This window comes from Grampus griseus (genome assembly GCF_964374135.1).
Source record: "Grampus griseus genome assembly, chromosome: 18".
In the NCBI taxonomy this organism is placed as follows: domain Eukaryota; kingdom Metazoa; phylum Chordata; class Mammalia; order Artiodactyla; family Delphinidae; genus Grampus; species Grampus griseus.
The window spans coordinates 2,427,368-2,453,850 of record NC_139012.1 but is presented as its reverse complement, the minus strand read 5'-3'; the positions used below and the strand labels follow the sequence as shown (position 1 = coordinate 2,453,850).

Below are 26,483 nucleotides of genomic sequence, written 5' to 3'. Positions count from 1 at the left end.
TGTGGTCTTTCTTTTATGAAAATAAGCATGCAGGGACAATACTGTTAGCTGACAGCAATTTATACCTCCCCCTACCCCCAAGAGAGATCCAGTGAGAGTGTTCATAAAATTAGAGCATGTGAACGAACCAAAAGCGGTGAAAAGGACTACATGGGAGGATCAGAAGAGTAGATGGAATCTTACAAGCAAAATGAAAGGCAGCAGTAGAAGTCGACCTCTCCAGTTCCTCCCACGGACCACCCTCACGCAGGGAAGCATACCCAGAGACACATCGGGCGTGAGCGTTTGTTTATTCCATGTGTAAAGGACAATTTAAAAACAAAATGTTAGTAACACTCTGAGAACATTGGTTTTGTTCATCTGACACATCCTCTATCTTCACCAATTTTTATTACAAAAATCAGAAAAGTAAAAATTCATGACAATATTTGCACAGTGTAACCACTAGTTGCCTAAACAAAAGCTAATTTCTATAAAACCATAAACTTAATGCAGCTTTATTAAGAGAGATTCAAAATTCCCTCAGTTAACTGGATATACATAGTGGTATATATTTTAAAGCAGAAAACCCCAAAAAACAAAAACAAGGAAAAAAGAAAATATATGTCAAAAGAATCAGTTAAATAGTTTGACCTGACAGTCCCCTACAAAGAGTAACTTCCACTACATATAGGGGAAACCATTATCTGTGGTAAAAATCCTAGAGTCCAAGTAGGAAATGTGGAATAAAAACACATCAAATCAGAAGTCAGTCCCAGGCTGCAGGTGCTTTCAGTGAAATCCAGGGCAGTGAGCTACACCATTAAAGAAGGGACCACTCATGTCCCCAAACCAATACGTGTGTCTACAAGTAAGACCTTCACCACACGGCACGTAGCAAAGTTATCAATGAAAAGACTTTGAAAAAGACAAACGTTCTTTTCTTCATACAAATCACTGCAAGAAATCTTTGTAAGGCTGTACCTTGCATAGGGAAAGAGTTGTCTTCTGTCAAAAATTCTACTGGAAAGAGTAAAAGCAAGCTCTTCAAAATGATGCCCGCGTGCAAAGGGGTAAATTACTAGGCACCTCATTCACTGTCTGCAATCTATCCTGATCAGATACGATTTAATTTGACGGAAGGAAAAATGGCGATTTACGGTGATGGTATTCAAGAGAAAATATTGAGATTGGCAGCAGAAAAATTAAATTTCAAAAGTGCACCCTGAGAGAGGCCCCCACTGTCCCACGGAGAGACACGTGTGTGCTAAATAAGCCTACCTGCGCTCATGCTAGGACTCAGCGAGAACCTGCCGAGTAGAGTGCACTTTCTCAGAAAGCTGAAGTGTAAGAAAATAGTACAAGTTGTGGCATTCCTTCAGGTTGACGCTACACTAGCATTCGGAGTTGGTTAGCAGGAGGCCTCATGTGTCCAAGCGGCGGCCTCGGCCCTAAGAGCCGTGGAACAGGTGCATGGTGCCCAGGACGGCGCTGTCGTGCCCCTCCTCCAGCTTCACGGAGTTGGAGTGCTCTATCACACTGCTCGGCTCAGGGATGCTTTCGGCAGTGTCTCCAAACCCGTGGTAGTGTCCGTAGTGCAGGTTCTCCCCGATATCTTCCACCCAGGAAGGCCTGCTGGCTATGCAGCTACTTGGACTCCCGTTCAGGTGCAGAGAGCCGCACATCTCGGGGTTAACGCTCGTGCCCTTTTCTGGCTCTTCAGTCCCATTAACACAGGGAGAACCCTGGCTACTCGGAAACGGCGGTCCTGGAACTAGTCCACCGCCAATTCCATTAGGTCCTGTCAAGCACTGGTCACTCCTGCTCTCCATCCCACTGAGCTGTGTCGTGGAAGGGAAGTCCAAATGTCCATTGATGAGACATCCATTTGTCAGTGTATTCGATACGGAGCTACTGTTTTTCGTATCTGCATTAAGAAATACACCTGTCACCAAAATTCAGAACCAGAGGGGAGGAGACAGTATAAAATGCTTCATTCCTGCTACTGTTTTAAAGGATTTATTTAGTTTCCTTTCTTTAAACAAACCAGTTCCTCTTGCAAGGCAAAAAACGGTGCATAAGTGATTTAAAAGTAAAACACAACAGAAGCGTTTGCCTGGTAAGATAGGAAACATTTATAGATTTCATTAGTGCTGGGGAACCAAATGAAAGAACTTCAGCTGACAAACATACCGCATGAAAAACACCACCAGCACTGAACTGTTCTCAGTTTAAGACTACTTTGGAGAGCAGTTTTAAAAATCGTCACGTGTGAAAAAGTCCATCAGAACTGAACGTGTTCCCACAAAGGGTTAAAATAAACCAAAAACTTCTCCAGCTTTTAAGAAATTAAAAAAAAAAAAAAGAAAGAAAGAAAAGCAGTTGATGAAGTATGTGAATTAAGGAGGCTCCCGGGACAAAGTCTGACAGCGTCACAGGAGGCTCCTCAGAGCGCTTCCTCCAAGCCAGGGACGCGCACACAGGAATAGGAACAGGGAGCGCTTTCCTCAGCAACACTCGAATCCCACAGCACTTCTGCAAAGTGCCACACAGCACTGTGAGACTGCAGGAAGAACCATGAACCCTAATGATTCCATGCATACAGTCTTGGGCCAAGAGCACAGTTCTGAAGAGTTTCTTCTGAGTTCAGCAATTACAGTGACTATGATCTCCAAGGTTCCACTTTCAAAAACCATAATCTGCACATATAGACATCTGTTAAGAGGGAGATGTCTTATGGGAAAAAAATGTCAATCACAAAACGTTTGGACACATGGGAATAGGCAATTACAAGGTATTTTCTGTATAGTGAAACTCAAGAATTAATATTCATGTTCACAGGAATTCACAGAACAGTACAGAGAATGATCTAAAATTATGACTTGCTTAATGATGTTAAAATTTACCCCAATGTTCTGCACTATTCAAGTAAAGTGTGACATTAAATACAGAAGCACTGACTCTGTAACCTCTAGAATGAGGACACACAGGTGTGTGTCCCATGACCCTAACACCCCGCACACTATGACCCCCGACTGGCACCCAGACATAGGTTTCTGTGTGTCCTGAAAATCTTTCTGATGACAAAAAAAATCACATCTTGTTCAATGAACAAAAACATCTTCTAAACATTCTATTAATCATCAATTTTCTGGCAGTTTAAGTGACACAGTTTAACAGCCGCTATAAATTCTTCAGCGGATTATGGATTATTTCTTTTCAAATTGAACGACAGATTTTCTATTTAGTTAAACTTAAGGCTGGAGAACAAGTGTTTCAAGAACTAAACATGAGGTAAAATTAAAAATAAAACAAGTTATTCCCAGGGAAATATTTATTTACTTTTTCCCCAAAATAAACAGCTATTCCTGGGTAATAAAACTCATGAGTAGGATGTTGACCTTGATAGTTAATAAGACAACTATACTACTACTAACAAAGATAGAAACTATATTTTTAGGTGACTGGGCCTCAGAAATCCGAGTTAACTAGACTGATGCTTTTTTGTTTAATGGTCACTGCATGTGTATCTCTCTTCTCTGGTGCCCAGCTAAAGTAAATTAGCTCCATTATGCATTCTCAAAATCAAGGCTAGTTGTAACCCCATGTCATTATGAAACATCTAGTAAAACTGAGCATGAGAGCAGCAAACCTCCCAGAGACTGGCTACGACCTACGGCTGCTTGGTCAGACCCGCACCTGCCGACGGTCTGCAGGACCGCCCAGGGCCGCCCATACACTCTGTTCCAACGTGCCTTCCAGGACTCGCCTCTTGCACCCCAACCCCTCGCCCACCTACTGCAAGTGACCGCTAGCAATTCCATACCTTTTGTTTATTCAGTCAGTGTTACAAACGAAGTGATGAAAAACATGGGGAATGCTTACTTGGCACCTATCGTATGGGATGAGTTGAGTTTAAACATGGGCCTTTTCAACGTTAGGTTCTTTAAATGTATTATCCAATCAGTTTCCCTTGGAAAATCTACCCATTTAAGTATTTGGCAAAATGGTGACTCCATCCGTAACAATTCTGTAGCTTCTAGAAAGATGTACACATTTTCTTTTCATCTTAGTGAACAAAAATGATTTTTTTCATGTACCTCTGGGAAACAATATATATAATCTTTTATCCCCAGTAAAGAATTTAGCATACAGATATAATAAAACTTTAAAAAAACCAGTATCTATTTCCAAATATATTAACATATTAAGAGAATGGCTAAAATGTTTTCATGGTCACCTAGATAAAAGAATGGTAGAGGGCTTCCCTGGTGGCGCAGTGGTTGAGAGTCCGCCTGCCGATGCAGGGGACACGGGTTCGTGCCCCGGTCCGGGAGGATCCCATGTGCCGCGGAGCGGCTGGGCCAGTGAGCCATGGCCGCTGAGCCTGCGCGTCCGGAGCCTGTGCTCCGCAACGGGAGAGGCTACAACAGTGAGAGGCCCACGTACCGCAAAAGAAAAAAAGAATGGTAGAAAAAAGCATTAGCTAAATGGCTAAATCTTTAAATAGTAAAAGAAACAAAGCCCTTACTTTTTAAAAACCAAAAATGACTATCAAGTGTTTTACTATACCACCAATTTTAGTGAAGAAGTGTGTTCTGTGAGACACAGTGCTCAGCATCTTAGCAGATTCAGAGTGAGCGCCACACAGACCAAAGCAACCAGGAATGCTGAGTTAGAGATTTCACAGTGGCCTGACTGGTTAGAAGTCAAAACCACAACATCTACTAGTTCTCAGTGTTTACAGCCAGACATTCCTTTTGCTGTTTATCGCTTCGAAATTACTAGCAATAGATGTTCGTTTGGTAGAGTCACCCCAAGGTCCTCTGTCAGAAAATGAAAAACGTGAAACCTCATTAAAACTAAACAAGGCACATTGAGCAAGTCTCAAATCAAAATAGGAAGATTGCACTTATACTTCTCGTATCCATAAAATGCACCAAAACACTTCTCCTTATAGCTACAAACTTGTCCAAGATATGCAGATTATAGCATAACGTTCTTTAAAACACTGGGCAAAGTGCAAAAACTGCTTGCGCGAACGCATGTTAGAAATAACACGCATACTGGTTCTTGCAACGGCAGGGGGTCTGCATTGCTGAAACAGTATAGATTTCTATTTCTTTCGGTCCAACAGAACCACCCTCCTGCTGTTTGGTGTCTTCGACCATTGGACCGCTGCTGTGGCTAACAGGAAACTGTCCACTCCCACCTGTTACAAACTCTCTATCGACGTGCATGCTGTCAGCATCGTCTTCCGCCTCGCCATTCAGGAGCGGCATGGGGTCATCCGAGCTTTGAGCTGCACAGAAAACAAAGGCAATTTTAGGTTCCCTACACCAAAGCAGAGGACTTTAACACAGATGCTTCTCATTCCTTGTTGTCTGAGCACTGGAGGCTCCAAAACTGTCAGGTAACTTTACAATCTACGGATTATTAATGGACTTGGCACACTACCAAGAAACGTACTTTTCCCCAACAGAAAACAATTCCTCAAATGTGCAGTTTCGATGAAAAGTCATGGCATTTCAGATACCTACTTGAGATTTACTTGTCGGCATAAATTTTCATTTAGGGCTGTTATTTAGACAATGTAAAGCAGTTATACAACTCAGAGACATTTCTAGCTAGTTTTAAAGATTCAGGACACTCTACGTTATGCCCCCACATGTTCCTTCAGTTGTTTTTCATAAAGAAATGACAATTCTTGAACAACATAAAAACCATTAAAACGGTCCTCAAATTTTAAAAAAAGTTAACTTATTTCATTAACAGAAAATAAAGTAAAAGCCGAGATCAAGACGGGTTTGTCCAGTACCACCCGAGAGCAGCTCTGGCCCTCTGCACCAAGATGCAACGCAACTGGAAACACCCACTAAACGTCTGGGTTCCAAGACATTTGGAAAGGACGCTACGCACGCACCTTTCTTATGAGACTCCCACTCCCGCATCTTGGAGTCATGTGCACACTTGGCCAGTCCTCCAGGGGTCACATACCCTGTGCAGCAATGCCTCCTGCGCCCCCGGGGCAGCCTACTTCTCGGGAGCAGCCACTCTCATGCAGCGTATGGCTCACCAGTCTTAAGCAGCACGCATTTTTACAAAATTGGATCCAAAGAAAATCACTTGCATGCCTCGCCTTTATTCACTTACCATGGCATGAATGCATCCCATCAAGTAAATTCAAAAGGATCTTTCAAGTTGAATAATAACCCACTGTATGCCTGGATTACAGTTCACCCACCACCCAGCTCCCCACTGCGGTGTGGGTGGCTCGTTTTCTTTCCCATCATGAATATACCATAACTAACATCCCTATAAACGCACCTTTGCATACACTTCTGGTTCTTTTCCAAAATAAACTAGAATGATTTCTGGGTCAGAGGGTATATACAACAAATAAGTAACAACTTTCAGTGTAATTTCTTTCAAATAAACATTTAAAAACAGAGAGACCTGAACTGTGCAGCTTCAATTACTTCTAATTTTGGACACACACGAGTCATCTTCAATATAGGAATGAGCATATCAGTTCCAGAGTATTCTCCAAACGGTTGAAACAGTTTTAAATGAAAAAAAGTCTTAATAAAAGAGAAACACAAATTCTCAATGATCAGTATATGGAAGAAACAGAGCCGTGTAATTTGTGCAGTTGAGGAAAAATCTGCACAGGTATGAAGCCAAAAGCACCCTACAGACGGAGGTGATTTAAAGCCAGAGGCAACAACTGAGGACTTCAGTCTTGTGAAGCTTTTCTTAATCCTCCACAGGCCCCAAGTCAGTGATAGGCTAGGCTCCATCTTTGCTATGAAACAAGGTACTTTCAAAAAGTCAGTGGTAAACAGGACGTCTTAGAAAATGGGGGTGGGGGTGGGGGGCTGGGAGAGGGATGTTCCAGGTACTGGTTGACAGAAGCCTCGCAACCTTCAGTGCTCGGTCAGTCACCGCGGAGATGAGGGGCCTGCAGTAGCAAGGCCCACGTTTGATGAGCCAGACCAGGCAGTTTACTGAGAACCAGTGCAGGTTATCGGGGCAAAGCCACAGACGTCCTCATACAAAAGGTCAGACTTCACTGGGGATACGGTGCAGATAGCTTTATGTAGCCATACTCATAACGCCTGGTTTTGTTCTGGAATTCGGGGCGCGTGTTCCTTGGGGAAAGTGACATCTAGGTTACAGCGGCAGTTTCAGATCTCTGAAAAGCAGGTTTTAAAAAGAAAGCTGACAGGTGAGACACGAGGACCCCCCTCCTCCCCCAAAAGTGCAACAAGAAAACAGCTTCATGAAGGCAGGGAATGTGTCTCTTCACTCCCCAAGCCCAGTGCCTGGCACTGTTCCATCGATGAATGATGCCCAGGCTCTAGCCAGAAAAGGCACACACACAGAAAGCAAGCAAAACTATTAAGAGTAACGAGAGTAGTCATCTCAGGTCAGACTAGCTATAAAATGAAAAAGGACAGGAGGGCAGACCTGCCACTAGGGGGCCAGACGAGCTGATGGCAAAGGGAGGGATTTTCAAAATAAAAGCGGGTATAGAGGAGTGGGCACAATACCACCTTGAAGCAGAGACTGATCCCTTAACCAGAGGCCTACGCAGTGCACTAGGGACGCTATCCTTCTACACGTGTCTTTTGTTCATGCAGGTAGCTGCTCACCAATAGAGCGGGATAACAACGAAACACACCAAAGCTTTCAGATTCTAGTAAAGAAAACTCTTGAACGTGGGAGGCATATGCTAATACAGACAGCCTAGAATTTAATTACCCTCTCCGTAGATATGCAGTCTTTGCAAGGCGTTTTTCCCATACAGTCTCCATCTGCTGGGATGTGCAGCCACCTGGCTGCTAACCTAGATGCCTAGAACCCTGGGTGATGTATTTTATACCGACACCTTCATGTCTTTATTTCTAGCACCTGGAAACGGGAAGGGCTGAAACAGCTCAACGGGAGCACTGAGGTGGTAATCATTTACCTTTTAAAACTGCACTATAAGCCATGAAATTAAAATTGGCCTTTCAGAATTTTGACGGACACTGCATCTGGACTCGACTCCTTTCTCCACAGCCACGGAGCACGCCACCTGCGGCCTTTTCTCCCAATACACGTATCGTCATTGCCAAAGGAACTACCGAAATATTCCAGGCCGCGTCTGAGAAAAGTGGCTTGTAGACATCTCAGAAAAAAAATTTTCTTCCAAAAGTATCCATTTTGATTCTATTTGCTTTAGAAAAGCAGCACTTTCCCTTCCCATTTTCCTATTCCAGTTAAAAGGAAAAATTACCGAACATTGGTTAAAAGCGTCCTTATCTTTTACTTTGACTGCCAAAGGAGGTATTTGTTGACTAGACATGACTTCAATACACGTTAGACGATGCGTATTTAAGACAGAAAATCACCTAGGATTGGCTCAAAATAAACCCTCCCAGTTTTCTTCCCCCAGAGGTGGAGTCATGACCAGGTGTTAACCACTGCCTAAGAAGCCACTCATCCTTGACCTTGGGGCCAGTAAAGATGCTCCACTCGGGAAGGTGCCCAGGGCAACACAGAAACCCGCATCTGAATTTTCATCTAAGACTTGAAAAAAACTCCTAAAGCCAGATACCAGTGAGATTCTAAAACTAAACAACTTCTGATCAAGGAGTTTTAAAACATAGGAAAAGCCTTCCTTAACTTTTAAAGACAGGGAGGGTCTGCAGCATTCCAGAAACGGTACCATCAAGGAAGCTTATTTCCGTGCCGGCTGTGGGTCAGCTTAGGAAGACGTGCCCTCACTGTACAAGCGGCACGCCGCTCATGCCAAGATGCAGAACATGCACACAACAGGATTTTGACTGCCAGGCGCACTTACAAGGCACATCTAGGGCTCGTGAGAAACGCCTCAGCAGACTTAACTTTTAAGGCAAGGAAATCTCTTACGAGGCAAAAACCAGTCTACACAGTCCTGTGCTTTAAGATGTGAACACTTAGTTAGGTAACAGGGCGCCACTACCTAGACACAACCCACACAGCTGACACCATGCGATGTGCGAACACTGTCAAGCACTTTCACTCAGCGTGTCAAGTGCAGCCTGGGGCCAGGGGACCGACTAGTGGCTCACGGTCCTCTGTGCCTCTTGAGGGGGCCAGTGCGGGAAATCCTACGTGCTGACCCACAACCAAGGTTACCTCACACCCCTCTGGCCTTCCCACTGAACTGGGAGCTCTGACCATTGGGGAACCCTGTTCTCCATGAAACGAGCCAGGAAGGAAATGTTTCCTTAGTGGTTTCCCTGCATTACTAATTACAACTGTTCTCTTCTACTATACAGTACATTTTACCCAGATAACTACCTTCGCAAAGAAAGGTCCTGTTAAAATCACACCACCACATAAAGCCACTAGGAAGGTGGTTCTACCACACGGTGACCTTCCGTGGGACTCCTGCCATGGCCCCAACTGCAGCAGACTGGGGGTGGGGAGATTCAAGAAGGCAGGTTAGTGAAGGTGCCAAGGACACGGAGAAGCAGTGACAGTTGTGGAAACACTAACGAGGGATCTGGGGTTCTGCTAAGAGAACACGGAAGGGAAGGTGCATGTGACACAGACCACCCGGAACAAAGCGTGCCAGGACCTGGCCCTGGCTGATTCCCGCTGCAGCTGCCACAGTGTGCAGAGGACGAGGTGCATGAGGTTTGCTGAGCTCAAGACTAACACAGAAAATCACCTGGTTCTTAAATGTCATTCATTCAGACTGTATTTATAAAATGCTGTGTCTTTGGGGACTGAGATAAAACAATCATTTGTTACTGCAATACAATTAGGAATGTTCTCTGGTCAAATTTTTAAAAGTAAATACAGCCATTTACTGCAAGTTTGAGAACACTAAAGATACATGAGAAGTTACTGAAGTCTTCTGTGTATGTCACATACATGGAACTACATTACCAATTTGATTTCTATCATCTGAAGTTTTAAGTCATTAGCTAACCTGTATCACTTAACAAGCTCGTTAAGCCACACCCATCCTCCTTTCTCTTTTTAAGCCTGGTCAAAACGAACAATTCGGAGCAGAAAGTGGAGGGAGATTCTCTATGTTAAATTCATCCTGGGGATCATCTGCTGAGCAACTTCCTACTGCTGACTTGAAGCTAAGTCATGCTGTACTTTTCCTAAACGGTGTTTTCTATTAAATACCTAACACGTGGCATATGAGATGCTAAGCTCAGTAATACACCTATTTGACTAAAACAAAACCGTGAAGTCAACACGTGAGGTCTGGTACCACCACAGCCTCCTACTGATGGCAACTGTTAACCCCAAATAAAACTGTAGGTTCCTGGGTCAGTCTGTAACTCACACTGCCTCTCCCCAGTGAACACTCTGGAGCTGCACCCCAACAATTATGGATTAAAAACAAGATGAAAAGTTTCTCTCATGGATGGGAGTGGCATTCTTCTCTATCCTGGATCACTGATAATTGGGACAAGTTTTCCAGGAATACATTTGTGAATAATTGCAGTTACTCCTGAAGATTAACTAGAATGCTAACAGACCTAACACAAATTTTACTGAGCAGCTGCAGCTGAAGTCCCGAGGTCCACCTGTCATTCCATCCTGAGCAAATGGTTGGTAAACAGGGAGGAAAAGAAAACACAACCAACCCCAAACCTAGTTATATACTGATACTTCCTTGCACCATCCTAAGTGAACAAAATCCATACCGGGGAAAATACTACCCCAAACTACTTTTCATTTATATCAACCACCCACATAGCTTTGGATTTTATTTCACCTTCGAGAGGTCGTAGCCACAACTATCACATCTGTGTTCTGACCAGAGTGCATTCTGATACTGGTGTGAATGACCACATGAAAGGCATTTAAAGTATGTCTGTAGTAAAACTTGCTTCCAAGGACAGTCTGTATTTGAGCAGAACAAATTATCACTGCATTACATTCTCTTACATCAATAAGGTTTCCATGGGAAAAATTACTCCGATTACCTTAAAATATCTGAGAACAGTTTATTGAGAGAGATCCTACTCTCTATGGAGAGGAGTAGGTTAACTTTCACATTCGTGATTCCAAACTTAAAAAAGTTAAGAGTCAATTTTACAGGACACATACATCTTTAAGAGTTGGCTTAGCCAGAAAAATTTCTGGAAGTGATTGCTTTTGTGAATATATATTCCACACTAAAAACATCAATATGTGTAGTTATTAAATTCTAGTAAGACAGAATAGACTAAGTTTATTGATAAGGTCCACGCTATGCATTTATGTTGCCAAGATATTATTCCAGGCATCTTTTTTTAAAACAGCAAACTTAAATTGCGCCCCCCCAAAAGATTTAAAATTTCTCTAAATACTTTTACATGTGAAGTTATTCAAAGATGTATTTTATATGCATATGTTACACAAGGGGGTAAACACGTATTTTTTTACTCTGGCATAAGAACTAAAAACTTATCTACAAAATGAGTAATTCAGAATGAGCAAAACCTCAAGCTCACACATTTATACAGCAAATCAAAACAAGATGTCAGAAATTAAATGAAAATGAACTAAAGCAACATACAAAAAAAAAAAAAAACAAAAACCCACACACATACCAAAAAACCCCAGTCACAGAATGTAAATAACTATACAGCTATTGAAGCCAACTATTATTTCACTTAGAAAATTCAGGCAGTTGGAAAGAAAAACCTTGTTTTAGTAACTGAGGATTACTGCCCCAATACCCCATTCATAGTATGTTATGGCAAAAAGAAAAAAGAGAAACCTTCTCCCAGAGAAAAGAAAAAGGAGTGCAGTGGCAAGGGTGGGACGAAGGCCCATCTGTTCTGCAGGCGCATCCACACATATGCACAATTCTGAGTGACGTGTGGGCTGAACCTCAGGGGCCAGTAGCCATGCGAGGGCCCGGAAACAGGAGCTGAGAAGTCAGGCGCACGTGCTGAGGGTGAGAAGACCCCCGCTCTCTCCACGTGCACTGGAGCAGCACTGAGGCTTAGGTGTGCGTAATCATCCCCTGCAAACTCAAACGCCAGGCTACAACCCCATTTTCTTCTCAACTGGCATCCTCGACCTGAGCACTAAGGGATGGGCTCTTTGGGAAAGCTGCACTGTGAGTTTCATGTGCAAAACACCAATCTCTAACTCAGTCAGCCAAGATGAATCCCTGTCTAGAGGAGAATAAAATCTCCCAAATACCTGCATGATTATTCAAGCCCTATTTGTGCACCCCCAGGGTCTAGGAAACAAGTTCTTAAGTTTTAGGAATCCTTGGAAAGGCTTGAAAGAGATACTTCAATAAGAAGATGCTGGCCAATTCAACCCAACTTAAAACCTGATGAGACTAGTTTAAAACTCTTTAGGTACATTTGAGTCTTCTTAGAATGTTAAGTGACATCCTTTTTAAAAAACTAAACAGAATTTAAGATTTATCCTATACACTAACATGATATGGACACCCGTCCAATTCTTGCATGAGGTCGTAGAGTGAAGCTAACAATACCATCCCAAAATTATTAACCAGGCATTAAACAAAACAAGGAATATTTTTTGAAGTTTAGACATACCTTCAGGTTGTGCATGTGATTTTTATACCTTTCTAAAATCTATTAGGCCCGTAACTTACAAAAGCTATGAATCTGAGAAACTATTACTTTTAAGTTCATACATTCATTTCTATAGAAAAGTCACATAATCACAAGTTTTTATACTGACCAACATTTTAAAAGTTGTGAAGGAGATGATACAATTTTACTGACTCTGTAGGAGAAATGTTTTTGTTTGGATAGACTCCAGTTACACAAAAGAGGCACAGCACTGGGAAGAGGATAAAGCTGACACATTAAAGTCAACTGAAACTAGCCACTCAGGTTTTGCTCAGATTATACATGTATAGTTGTTGTTTTTTTAAAGCCAAAGGGCACAACTTTGTAGTTATCTCTGGCAAAGTTATCTGAGTGCATAATTTCACCATGATTACTTTTAACCGTCATCTCTAAACTTCCCTTTCCATGTAAGTCTGCTAAATATTCCTGCCAAGCTAGTAATTCTTAATCTTTTCCCCCTAAATGGAAGGGAGAGTTTTTTCCTCAACCGTAAGGAGTGACTAGCTGACTCTGCTTATTTACAAACCCCGAAACCATCTAAAGATAAAAAGGTGGAAGAACACTTAAAACTAAAGTAACTTACCTTAGAGACTTAAGTCCTCAATGTCAAAGTGGCACACCAGGCCTTGCTGTGACAAACACACACCACACTGTGTCCAATGCAAACATCTACCTTCCCAGATGTGAAATTATATTTTACTATCAGACCAACAATTGTTGTAAGCCCAGGAAAATTCACAGGAAAAAAAAAATGAGGCACGGGGGCAGATTTTTTTTTTAATAGTTGTATTTCAAACAGGAACAACAAACGAGAAAAATCTAATTCATGGCAGGTAAACCTGGGTGTGCAGAAAGTTATATACACACATTTACACTTCAGCTGTCAACACTGCCCTCTCATATCCTCCCCTTTCGTTAAATGGCCAATCTTCAAAGTGGCAACACAGGAAAAACTCCTCCATCACTGCACCAGAGTCCTCCGGGCACAGTACCCCTACGTGAAGGAGTCGTCTCGAAGGTGCTTTCAGCCATAAAAAAGAAAACATGTTAAAGAAAGGAAACAAGTTTGCTCTTTCCCACCCACAAAGTGGTCTCACCTGTGGTTCTAGCTTTCTTTACTCCAAAGGGTTCCGAATCTTCCAAGCATCTCTTGCGATTTGTTCCCACACTAATGTGATTAGGAAATACATTCGGATGGCCCCCATTGAAGGGGCCACCGTTATAGAAAGGATTCAGATGACAATTCTGGAGGTTCAAGAGAAACTGGGTACACTCTTGGAAACCCTGGGTTTGAGCAATGTCTGCTGCCGTCAGGCCACTGGCATTTCTCAGGCTGTACGACACAAAAACACTGAATTACATCCCATTACCATTTGCATCTGGTCTCTGTTCCTGCTGAACTGACTAACTATCTGCAGGTGATATGAAAGAGCATACAGATTTACAGCAAGTCTGAATTAAAGAAGGGGTTACTCATCCTAGCTCTGTAACTAACTTCTCTCTTATGCACATTTGATTACTAAGCAAGATTTGGGAGATAGTAATTTAAAAATCAATATACTAAACTTTAAAAAAAAGGCATCTTCCTATTTAACTTCTCAAAATCATTTTTTATGTTAGTCTGAAGAATATAAATTTATGCTAACTTCAGACTTAACCTGAAACTGAATTCTATATTATCTGCACTTAATTTTAATAATCCATTCCTTTAGCTCGAGTAAAATCATAACAAACAAACATGTACTGAATTGTCCATGGCATTTATAACAATTGGCTTCCTAACAACAAAGGCAACTGGCTTAACGACAAGCCAGAATTTGTGCTAACATGTGACACTATAAGTGGAAGTTTAGAAGGATGTCCTGAGACTAATTTATCATCAGACTGGAGATCTGAAAAGCTGAATTTTTTGGCCTTAGGAAAACTTGCAGAAGTTCAGAGCATTTGAGTGGGTGTTTCCTTCTAATACTGTCCTAGGAACTCATCCCCCTAGGCTGAGTCCTACCATCAGAAAGAATCAACATCATCCTGCGTGGCTAATAACATTAACAAGTAACGGTCCGACGTCCTCTGCATTAGCTAAGAGTCAGACTAAATCAGAAGTGGTGGCAGAATATAAATGAAAGCTCTAAATAAGATGAATACGAAAGAACCAGTTGAAATTGTAAATCTTAATTAGGAAACAATAAAAACTGAGGGAACAAAAGCAACTCCACGTTTAAGTTCCCCTGGAAGACAAGAAAATACACTGCTCTGTGAAATACATCTGTAAAAAGCAAGACAGGTTGTTAGCTGCACACTGATCCACTGAAACTGGAGAAGCACTGAAGGGCCGAGGCAGTACCACACCTCCCAGCGAGCTCTGCCACAGACAGTGCAGCTGTGACCAAACACAGGCCTCGTCTTGTTCCCGAAAGAACAGGGCACAACCCTGGACGCTTTTTCCCTAGATTAACGTGAATGAAAAAAAAAAGCCATTTCAGGGAGAAAACTACAGAATCAGGGACAAATAAGGATTTTCCATTTTAAACATAACAATAAGCCCTGTATTCCTATTTCCAGCCATCATACGCAGAAGGTTCCAAACTCAGAAATGAAAAATCTGTATACTTTTGGACAATCACTAAATATGTTCCCACTTTTAAAAGCATGAGATAAAGAAATGTATCATACATTCTGAAGAAAGGCAAAAGCCCAAACTCAATCTGATCAAATATAAAAGAGACAAAACTTGAAAATCCCCAAAACCAACAATATTTTCTTAAAAATATAAGGCAGCCGTGTGCAGGGCTACTGAGAACTAAAACTGACATTTTTATTTGATTTCATGGCTATGACTTCTGATAAACATTATTCTAAAATTTCACAATATTTTGATATATGAATTAAATAGAGAGGAAACATCAAAGTTTGGGTAGAGTGAGTTACATTAGTTATGTGTATAGAAAATGATCAGATACTTGATTTTTAATATCAACATGTTATAGAAATTTAACATTCAAGCAAGTGTAAAACTGGATAATTTTTTTAAATGGTGTATTACATTTTCAGAAGATATCATGAGTGAATGGTCCAAAAAGGTCTACTCTATCAAGAATGTGAACAGAATAAGTAGCTGCAATAAAACTTAAAAAAAAATTTAACTCTACACAATTTGAAAAGACAAAGACCCAGAACATAAGCAAAGTTTAAAAAATGATCATTTCTACCGATAAATATGCACTTGCTCTCCAAAAATTAAAGAATACAGAAATGAGAAGCTGCTGCTTAAAATCAGGACAAATAACGCTGACAGTAAAGATTACTCCTCAGTGGATGATAAAATAAAGAACAGCACACAGATTTTTTAAATGGCATTTACCACCCTAAATGCCAGTTCACTGAAGAAAGCTGAGATGCTCAGGGAGCATGCCAACTTTTCTAAGTCACTGAAAACAAGAACATCCAAACTACGCTCAATTCTCTTACTCTTAATTCAGAAACTGAACAGTAGACTGAATCTGAGTTAGAATAGCAAGTTTACTGTTCTTCCAAGGAAATACAGCCTTAAAGAGAAAGAGCAAGTGCGCGCCAATATCCGGAGGCCACAGAGACTGTAAATGTCTGAGTGGGAGCGCCTGCCTGCACCTGAGAACACAGGCAGCGTCTCCTGCCCGTCTCCAACTACCACAAGTGGTCCCAACACGTGCACATCACTCGGCTTGGACAAAGCCAATCAGATTTCCAGGTGGTGTGAAGTATTATCTTCAAAACTCGAAAGAACAGTCACTAGAGTCAACTCATGCTATGTACTCATGTGTGGACCAAGCAAGTAAGAACAACCACAAGCCGAACTGAACTTCAACTGGTTCCTCATATAACTCTGAGGGATCCAAAGAGAGATCCAAAGGGGAGTTCGAAACATTCCAGAAAATGTATGGACAGATATCAGAATCTGGGACGTAAGGTAACTGGAAAAATTACCTGGGAGATTATAATTTTGGCACTATCCCTACAGTAGTATTATTAGAAACAGGAACATACAGTATCCCTTCTCCACTTCTGGTGAAACTACAGAAGTTTTCAACTATATTATTTCTCAGTTACTAAGGACTGAATGTAACATTCAGTTTAACAGTGTTACGTTCCTCTAAAGCAGAAAGATCCGTTAATACCTGACCCTGGAACAGGCCAGCAGAACCGCCCACTTCCCTCTCCTACCTTCGAACGTTTTCCTTCCCATCTCCTTTCCTACATACCCACACTCATTCCTCCTTTCTTTACCTGTAGTTTAACACGCTAATTCTGCTCTGCTCATATTTAAAACCTTGCAAGTGGCTCTGCAATCGTATGGTGCACAAAAACTGGGTGGAAAGGAATGACTGGGATCACCAATCCGGGGCAGGCACTTTTTCTGTAAAGGGCTGGACAGCAAAAACATTAAGCTCTACGGGCCACAGTCTCCGTTCTCTCGTTTTAGCCTGAAAGCAGCCTTAGATGATGTGTGAACACAGCATTGGCTATGTTCTAATAAACCTTTAGTTACTGGCACTGAAATCTGAATTTCATATATTTTAACGTGTCATGAAATATTATCCTTTTGATTTTTGTTCAACCCTTTAAAAACGTAAAAATCATTCTTAGTTTATGGGCCATACAAAAACAAACAATGGGCTGGACCAACTGAGTAACATTTAACCAATAGATGATACTGGTAACTAGTCCTCTACTCTTTTTTAAAAAATTTTATTTTATAGAAGTATGTTGATTTACAATGTTAATTTCTGCTGTACAGCAAAGTGATTCAGTTATACATATATATACACACACACACACACACATTCTTTTTTATATTCTTTTCCTTTATGTTTCATCACAGAATGTTGAAGATAGTTCCCTGTGCTATACAGTAGGACCCTGTCGTTTATCCATTCTATACACAACAGTTTCAACTGCTAACCCCAAGCTCCCAATCCTTCTCTCCCCTGTTCCCCCTCGCCCTTGGCAACCACAAGTCTGATCTCTATGTCTGTGAGTCTGTTCCTGTTTCATAAAAGTTCATTTGTGTCATATTTTAGATTCCACGTGTAAGTGATATCACATGGTATTTGTCTTTCTCTTTCTGACTAGTCCTCTACTCTAAATAACAGATACCTATGGGTTCCTGAAAACTGTCTCTCTGGTAATTTTCTGCACTATTCAATTCAAACAAAAAAATAACTTTTTAGAAGTTGCCAAATCTGTTAAATCACAAAATGTTAAATATCAAGAGAATATCTAAAGGTAAACTTTAGAAGAATGTAAATTAAAAGACCTTGAGAGAGCACGCAGAAGAAATAATCATTCCTACTCCATCTGAGTGTTTTCTGTTAAAAGTTCTAAGTGTCTTACGACTGAATTAGGCGACGTGCTTAATATGAATGAGGCGGAAACTGTCTTTACAGGTCTGAATTCCTCAAGTCACTTCTTAATAAGCAGAAAGGGTTTTCAAACGTATTACACAGAGGCTGAAAATCACGTGGGTTTCTAGGTGAAGAGCAGCATAAAGAATAGTTATGCGGTATAGTTCTTAAAACACTTTAACAAAACAGGCTCAGGCCTTTAAATGCATTTTTAAATATATGCTCTCCTATTTGTTAAGCATGTTTCAATTTTAACGTTTTAAGAGTTGAAACAGTTATCCTGGTTAAAATGTATCATCAATTTATTAAGCCTTCAGCTCTATTTAGTGTTACAAGTTTAAGCAGATATTCAACCTAAGCAACCTTCCATGATTTTCCTAAAATCCAATGGGAGCTGGGCACATGAATGTGATTTAGGATTTTACAGGTTCTATGATAATTTCACATTTGAATTTGGTCTTTTCTTCTGTTACAGTACTTTTAAAACAGTCAAGCCTTCACTCTTCAATCCCGAGGTATTCACTGCGGGTGTGATATGGCCACACTGCACTCTCTGCTGGCTACTCCTACCAACCCGAAGTGAGGGGCTGCTAAAGACAAAGTTAATCTGAACTGTGGTCTTCACACACTAGTCCAAATGGAAATTTTCAGTATCTGGAAGATACTGTTCAAAATTACTCTCAAAAACTGTATTTTGTATGAGAATTGGGGCACTAATGAAAGTGTACACGATATTTTTAGACTAAGTCTTTAAAAAACACACATGAATTTTGTGCCTTTGGTTTACTGCACTCGGGCAGATGACGCCTCATCTAAAATGTACCTCTGTCCATTTCTGACAGCAAGAAGCCCCATGGGGGACGTGCTGTGAGGTTGTTCTAAAGCTCCAGTTCACCTTTCTGGTCCCCTCTGGCATCCGTTTGAAAAATCTTTGTAAATGGGCAGAGATTTAAAAAAATCAGACACCAGTCAACTTGATGTCCAAACTGGGTCTAGTCTGTTGAAGTTTTAAAGCTGACTTTCTTTAAGAGTTGACATGATCAGATTCTTAGACTAGTAAAAATCAACTTGCTCCAGTTTGTCACGGAAGCTATGACAACCTTCACCGAGACTATGAAAAGTCACTTTGGGCAGGCTACCCATTTTCTCCCAGTAGTTCCTAGTGTTCTTTCAAAATTGCAATATGAAAACATGGGAAAGCATAGATTAATATTTACTGTGAATTATTTATCCTGCTGAATAACTGGCAAAATAAACTTTTTTAAAACTTTACTAAAGTTAAAACATAAAGGCTCATATACTGTATTTTCTGTAATAAAATTCTGAATAGAATGTTAAGACTTATTATACCTAAGAGTGTCTCCCCAAAGAACTTTAAAACAAAACTCCACTCGGCCGCCAGCTAATCCCCCATCTATTTTCCACTTATAGTGTCACAACGTCAGAATATGAGAAGCCGTTCTAATAAGTTTTTCTTTTTTTTTTTTAATTTGCAAAACCACGGATCAGGAAGTATCTGAAATATACTTTTCAGAATCTGAGTTGTCACATCACCTTCAGGATGTTTTCTTTTTTGTTAATGCCATGTGACAATAAAAGATGACCACAATTTTCATATAAAGAATATTTCTGTTAAAATTCTGATCTCAACTTAACTATTGTTAGTTTACAAGTAAATAGGTAGATATCATAAATTAGGGTAAGCAAAGCATGCAAATCTAAAGAATCTATATCTGAACTCCTAGATTAGCATTAAAACCAATCACCGCAACAAATACCTCAACAGTATGCCTCGAGTGGAGAAAGGAAGCCATACTGAACATTCAATGCCACAACTGTAAGGTTTTCGGAGAAGCACCTGTGGCAGTTTCAGCAGTTTCTATATGGAATGCTCCCCCTTTCTAGGATTACTTGAAAAAATCAAGTCAATTCGAATTACGTAGCTGTAAAACATTGACATGTGTAGTTTTTACAGATTCAGAATCTTCTGTGTGATTTAAAACGGGCAATGGTTCATAAAACAGGAAACTTAAATAATAAGGGATCACATATTTGCAGGCAACATTTTGATTAAAAATACATATACATACATGAGGTGCAGAAGCACATTTACTGAGCGTAAGCCATTGTCATGTGACCACCTTGACCAAGAGCTATTGCTCTAAAACACTGCCTTTTCAATTACTTCTAGTAATTTTTAGCATGAAGCCAATTTAATTATGTCAGTTATTTCAACAAAAGTTTAACAGTATGGACTAAAAACCATTAACTCACGATTCTGGTTACTTTAAAATTTGGTATGCTGTATCTCAAATACATTAGTAACTATTCCTAGATGGAAATAAGCAAATACATGGAATCATTAAAAAAAAAAAAAAAGATAAAAAAACATTACTAAATGTCCATTTGTACAGACAAAACATTACAAACATCTAAAATTTCTTCAGTAAAAGGAAAACGTGTATTTTTAACCCTTTGGTATCCAAACTCTTAAATACGTAATTATGAAGACTTTCTTAAATATATTCTTCAGGTAACAATAGGAAGAAACTATTTTTTAAAGTTTCTACTTGAATAAATTTGGTGCCAAGTTTTCAATTCAAGTTCAACATTACTGAGGACAGTTTTATGTTGCAACTGAACCCCAGCTATGTTTGCATACATTAAAATATAACAGCATCATTCAAAGAGTCTGATGAAATATTTAACCTGCTCCCACTATAATTTAGCAAAGGAAAAGACATTTGAATTTAGAAATCATTGGTTTTACTTGAAAGCACTATATAAAAGCAGTGCTTAAACAAATATTAAAACCTATATATTATTCAGGCTGTTATGAAAAACAATCAAAATTCTAAACTGAATTTGTCAACAACTCTAGAATACTGTCAGCCTGCTATCTATCTGCTCCTTTCCAGCAGGCAGAACTTCATCAGCTATCTCGGGAAGTAATTCCTCCACCTTGCCTGCAACAGTTTAATAAAAGGAAAAATGAGCCAGGAAATTGCAAGATCAGACAAGACTGCTGTAGTGACAAGTAGGTCAGGGAGGGAACACTAGGCCAGGACTGGAATGCACAGGATCCAAGATCAGAAACCACTAATTCAGAGTTACACTGCTAATAAATTTCATGGTTGGACTATTATTCTGAAGGGCAAATAGGTGAACAAATGAAAAGAAACCACAAACTTCAAACATGAATAAATGTCTAATGAAGTTTGCCAAGGGCAAAAGCTGCAAAACAACTTCCGACACTAATATTACATATGCTCATCACATGATTTGCCCTAATGAAAATTTTGCTTCTAGACAGAGCTCTACGGGTAAGCAAATAAAGGTGGGTCATAAACATGGACCAAACTAAACCAACTCCATTTCAATTAAGAATTTTTAAAAGTTCAGCAAAATACTTTTTCCTGCAACATTCAAAAGCCTATTATGACCACTTCTGTTACTAAAGCCAACTGTGTCTATTTTCTAAATTAGGCAAGAAAGATTTTTTCAGAGTGAATCACTGAACTTGCTTATATATAAGGTTATAGATGCTTCTCCAGCTATCTGATGATCATAGTTAAGCTCCTCTTGGGATGAAAATAATTAAGTTAAAATATATGTAACCCACTGGAAGATCTGGTTACCACAGAATCAATGGCTTCTACAGAAATGCTCTCCTACAAAAAGCTATGGGACTTTGCCACAACATAAACACTGGCACCTGGTATAATGTGGTATTAAAATGGACTAGCAAATTGGCCTTAGATGCAAGCAATTCTGAATCTCTAAATCCCACTAAATCCCTTTATTTCTACTCTGAGGCATTAAAAAAAAATCTACTTTTATATCTGGTTGATATGGAAACATTCTCCACTACATCTCTCAAGAAAATACAGACAAAAATAACCAAAATCAGTCAGTGCCAAAATACTAAAAGGAAAGATAATTCAAGGCTAGAAATGTGTACATTACAGAGTTGTTTGTAAAAGGTCTTTTTAAAAAAATTTATTTATATATATATAAATTTTTCTTTTGTAAAAGTAAATGCAACACATAAACATTCAGGATTGATCCCAATCTTTTGGAGTCAGGGAGGAAACGTTTGATTGAATCACCATGCAGGTTACATTCATCTTCCACTGGCATGACTAGAGCCCCCAAGTCACCTGAACAGAACAGTGCCCAGCTGGCCTGTGGGAACACAAATAGGCTCTCTTGCTTCTCCTCATTGGTCACATAAAAGGTGGTCTTAATTATCAGTAGACAGCAAATTTTCAAGAGTCCTTCTCTGAAATCACATTAAAACTTAATTTTATATTGTCACTTATTTGATCATCCAAAAGAAAACTAAGGCAACAACTTTTCCATGTTACTGTATGTCCTTCCTCCAATCAAAAACCCTTTGTGTGTAGCAAGTAGCATTCCAACCCTGGCTGCAGTGAAGAACTGAACTGCATATAAGCGAAGTTAAGGATGACGACAGTTTAACTTACTTAATAAAAACTCCCTACTTGAGAAAAAAATGAGAGTGAGAAGCGTCTGTAGAGGTTTAGATCATTTAAAGTATACAAGCATTCAGTCTGGTCACAGAACTGACACTTAATCCTGTGTGTTTTTTATTTTTAGATGTAAACGGTGGCAAGTAACAATGACAATCATATAAGGAGAAACAAAACCTCACATGAAAAAGAAAACTTGGCACCAAAACTCAAGATGTAAAATAAGAGAAGAAAAAGAAACTCCATCAACATACTCACGTGTGGTGCTAGAAAATGTGCTACGATGCACAGCAGCTGACATGCGTTATCTTACAGATGCAGCCTACATTGACAAGTAGGTTATGTAACAAACCATTCTAGCCACAGATGCCTGGTACGCTTGCCCTCACCATCATCTACCCCATGACCAAAAAAGCAGCAACTTCAGATTTTGGCCACTTTACGTAGCAAATATATAAAAAGCAAAGTAGGAATTAACAACAAAATTATTAATTACCACCAAGTGTGATAAAATACTGATACAAGACAGCTTTTAATCTGGTCACGGAAAAAGGAAAAATTTCCACCAACTCCTAAACACTATAGCATGTAATATTAAAATTAATAATCTGGCTCACTTTGAACTGGGAACAAAATAAGTTAACTTCAAGTAAGTAAATTAATTCTGGGCCTCTTGATGACCTTAAAAGAAAAAGGCATTTTTATTTGCTAGGACTACACTTTACCATATGAGCACCATAACAGGAAACAAATAAAAGAGATCTAAGTACCATAATTTGGGGGAATCAAACTATCATTTGTTGGTAGACTAAACGTGTTAAACTATAAAAATGTGCAGAATAGATATTAAAAAGCAATGTACAATTTAGCTTACTGGCGAAACTGACATTTTATCTAGATGTTAAAACTAAATAACCACATATACAATAGCAATAAATAATGATTACTTGTGCTCTATCTCCAGGCCAAAGACATATAATTTTAAAAATTGCTTTTGGCTAGGTGGCTCAGGCTAAATATTTCTTCTAAAAAATATCTGAAAGTTCAGTCAAGGGAAATCACCATATGCAGGGTCTTGAGGGAGTGGCTCTTATACTGAGAAGGAAAAACAAACTGGCACTCGAGGCCATGCTCAGTCACACTTGGTGGGAAAGAGACACTCGAGGGTCCTGTAACAAGGACAGAATTGTAAATAAAATGATCTCATTTTAAAAAGACACCTATTAAAAAAAGGATATAGCGCAAGAAAGATATTTATTGGTTCAAAGGATTAAACTATCCATTAAAGTGAATAAAACTAACATCTTAGTAATAAAATGCTCAGGACCAATTAGAGTACTGTTTAGAAAGATACGTCACTGAAAAGATCAACTTCTAATTATTCATTATTTCAATAAATGACAATTAAGGAATTTAATCAATTATTTTACGACTCTGTATTTTATAATCAAAGCTTCTGTTGTTAAAATTAAAGATTTAAGTTTTAAATCTAAAAAACAGCTAAGAAAACTGCATCTACAACGTTGCTTTAAAGCAATGCAATGAGAATCATCTTGATGTTTTCTAAACTGTGTAATATATATTCATATTATCAATTGTTTTTACGTTACCTTAAATTATAACTACATATGAAGTCACAAGGTTCCCTGCAATGTAACAGTTAACACAGGTCATATTTATAACACTAAATGGCTACATAAGTAAATGATCCAAGCCCAAACTAATGTCTAATCTTAACAATAATACTTAATGAAACAGAAGCTAAGATACTAAGAGCCTAATGATAGCCCTTGGTATCAGACAGGCCTTTCATTAACCTATATGGTTCTGCTGTCCAGGATCTGTTTTCAATATTTATTATAATACAGAGTCAAAACAATGAAGTGGAAACCAAAGGGTTAAACTAAGTCATTTTTGTGGGTTTTATTTCTCCCAAAGTCTAAATTTTCATATTTCCAATTAGAATAAAGTGGTTTGTAATTAATTTTTATGAAATATTCAAGACACTCAAGGTAAAACAAAAAAGCTGATATTATCATAGTTATTTTGGTTATTACAGCTCTATAGCTTACACTCAATATTTAAGGGTGAAAACCGCATCCATTTTGTTAATGCTGTGAACTGCAGAAGAAAAATTTTTACAATGAATCTTCAAGAGAAAGTTAATACAAATGAATTAAATACTGAAATAAACGTATAATGCCATGGCTAGCTAATGATTTGCATACAAGATCACATTTTAAAATTAATACACTTAAATGTTAATATTGTTCTCTCAAGCTAGAAATTAGCCAGTTGATGTAAACTGGGCTAAAACAAGGATATTCTAAAATAATGCCATCAGTATCAAAAACTCAGTGAGTTTTTAATAAGTCTTTAATGTGTACAGTTCCATTTTACAAGGAATTATAAAATCACTGAACAATCATAACAGGTTTTAAAACATAAGATGTTCTCATATCTGCTAAAAGATGAGGAAACCATCTTTTTAGCAAAATTAAGAAAAGCTAACTGTCTGCAATAATTTTTTTGAGCCAGAGAGGCCTGAAAAGATATTCTAATCCAATTCGAGGCACTCATTCTGAAATTAAAACTTGGCAAAGTTTGAAGACTTGCCCACAGTGACACAATTAGTCAATGGTAAAGTCAACAATGCCAGGCTCCAAATTTAATGAGTTAACTGTTCCTTCCACCCTAATATACTCTCTCTCTCACGGCAAGAACGCTGAGGCTGCTGGGATTCAGCCCCTTCTGCTAGTGGTCAGCTCAACTCACACAACAACTTGCTCACTAACGCCAACTGATCTAAAAAGCAAAACTCTACTACCAATATTGAAAACAAAGCTCAGAACTTTTGCTTGCTCTAAATCCTGTCTCTAAACACGACACCCTTGACCACATCTTTGGTTGGCAAGAATAAATGAAGATGCTTACTCGGCATGAGCCCCGTTAGCCACCAGGGCACTAATGCAGTCCAGGCTCCCAGAGCGAGCCGCCTTGTGAATAGGAGTCTCGCCCTCACAGTCCTGAAACAACAAAAAGGAAAGCATTAAGATCCATACAAGACTTCCACATTCTAAAGTTAATTAACAAAGGCCACGTACCATCTCATTCCTCTGAAATAGAATTAAGGTGAGCCAGATCTGAAGCAAAACACAAAGAAATGTAGACATGAAGAGAAAATAAAAGCAGACCAAGGAAGGAGCACGTTCTCCTGAATTCTTAGGTCAAGAACAAAAAAATCATGGGGCCTCTCCAACCATGACAGCACGTACACTCTAGGTGGCAATTTAGAAATAATTTTTATGATGGATCACAGCACAGATGCATATAACACCCAAAATTATTATCCTCAGACCAAAAAATAGTAATCAAGGCCTAATAGCTAACGTCTGGTCTAGTCCACCCACGTTCACCTGTGTCCACCACAGGAGAGCCTGAGTCGATACACACCAGTGCCTCCCCCTGGATTTTTTATCTCGAGCCTGAATTAGGACTATACTTTAGACAAGACAGCTAAGGTTAAAGGATCAAGAAAAAAATGGGAAGGGAGAACATAGGGTCAAACACAGGCAGCTCTGTATACAACTCAGCCTGTTCTGTGATAGGGGACTTTGTTCAAGGACTTTTAGAAAGGATGCATCAGAACCTGACTGACCCTTCAGGAAACAATGTTGAAGGAGGCATAGGAAATGAGCAGACTCGGGGAAATGACTCTGAAGCCTCATACAAAAAAAAGAATTACTTTACACTGTATGAATGGACCAAAAAAAAATGTGAAACACAATTTCATTCATAGGCTCTCAGGTAAAAAAACAGGTAAAGAAAGATACAGCGATTAAGAGAAGGAAGTTGTTTCCATTAGAAAAACTGATTTAGGACTTTCTGCCTCAGAAATGCCAACTGACTAAGCAGCAACAGTTCCTGAATCACTCACATCCCATCATCACTGAATGCGAACTTGGCAGTAGAAAACTACACATAATTAAGGGATAAAGACATAAAGCAGGAGTGGGGCAATGGTGCACAGT

At 39.4% G+C, this 26,483-nt stretch overlaps 1 protein-coding gene across 2 annotated transcripts in view; it reads right to left on the bottom strand.

The window, feature by feature from the left end:
- Positions 1 to 273: 273 nt before the first annotated feature.
- ANKRD10 (ankyrin repeat domain 10) overlaps positions 274 to 26,483 on the bottom strand; it is a 32,758-nt gene continuing 6,548 nt past the window's right edge. The window contains exons 3-6 of one of the 2 annotated variants that reach the window (XM_082675508.1): positions 25,387 to 25,478; positions 13,676 to 13,911; positions 5,041 to 5,281; positions 274 to 1,890 (exon numbers count right to left, since the gene is read on the bottom strand). In XM_082675508.1, coding sequence (XP_082531634.1) covers positions 1,431 to 1,890; positions 5,041 to 5,281; positions 13,676 to 13,911; positions 25,387 to 25,478 — 1,029 coding nt within the window. In that variant the 3' untranslated portion in view covers positions 274 to 1,430. Of the gene's footprint in view, positions 1,907 to 5,040; positions 5,282 to 13,675; positions 13,912 to 25,386; positions 25,479 to 26,483 lie in introns of both variants that reach the window. The other variant, XM_082675507.1, reaches the window with a different exon arrangement.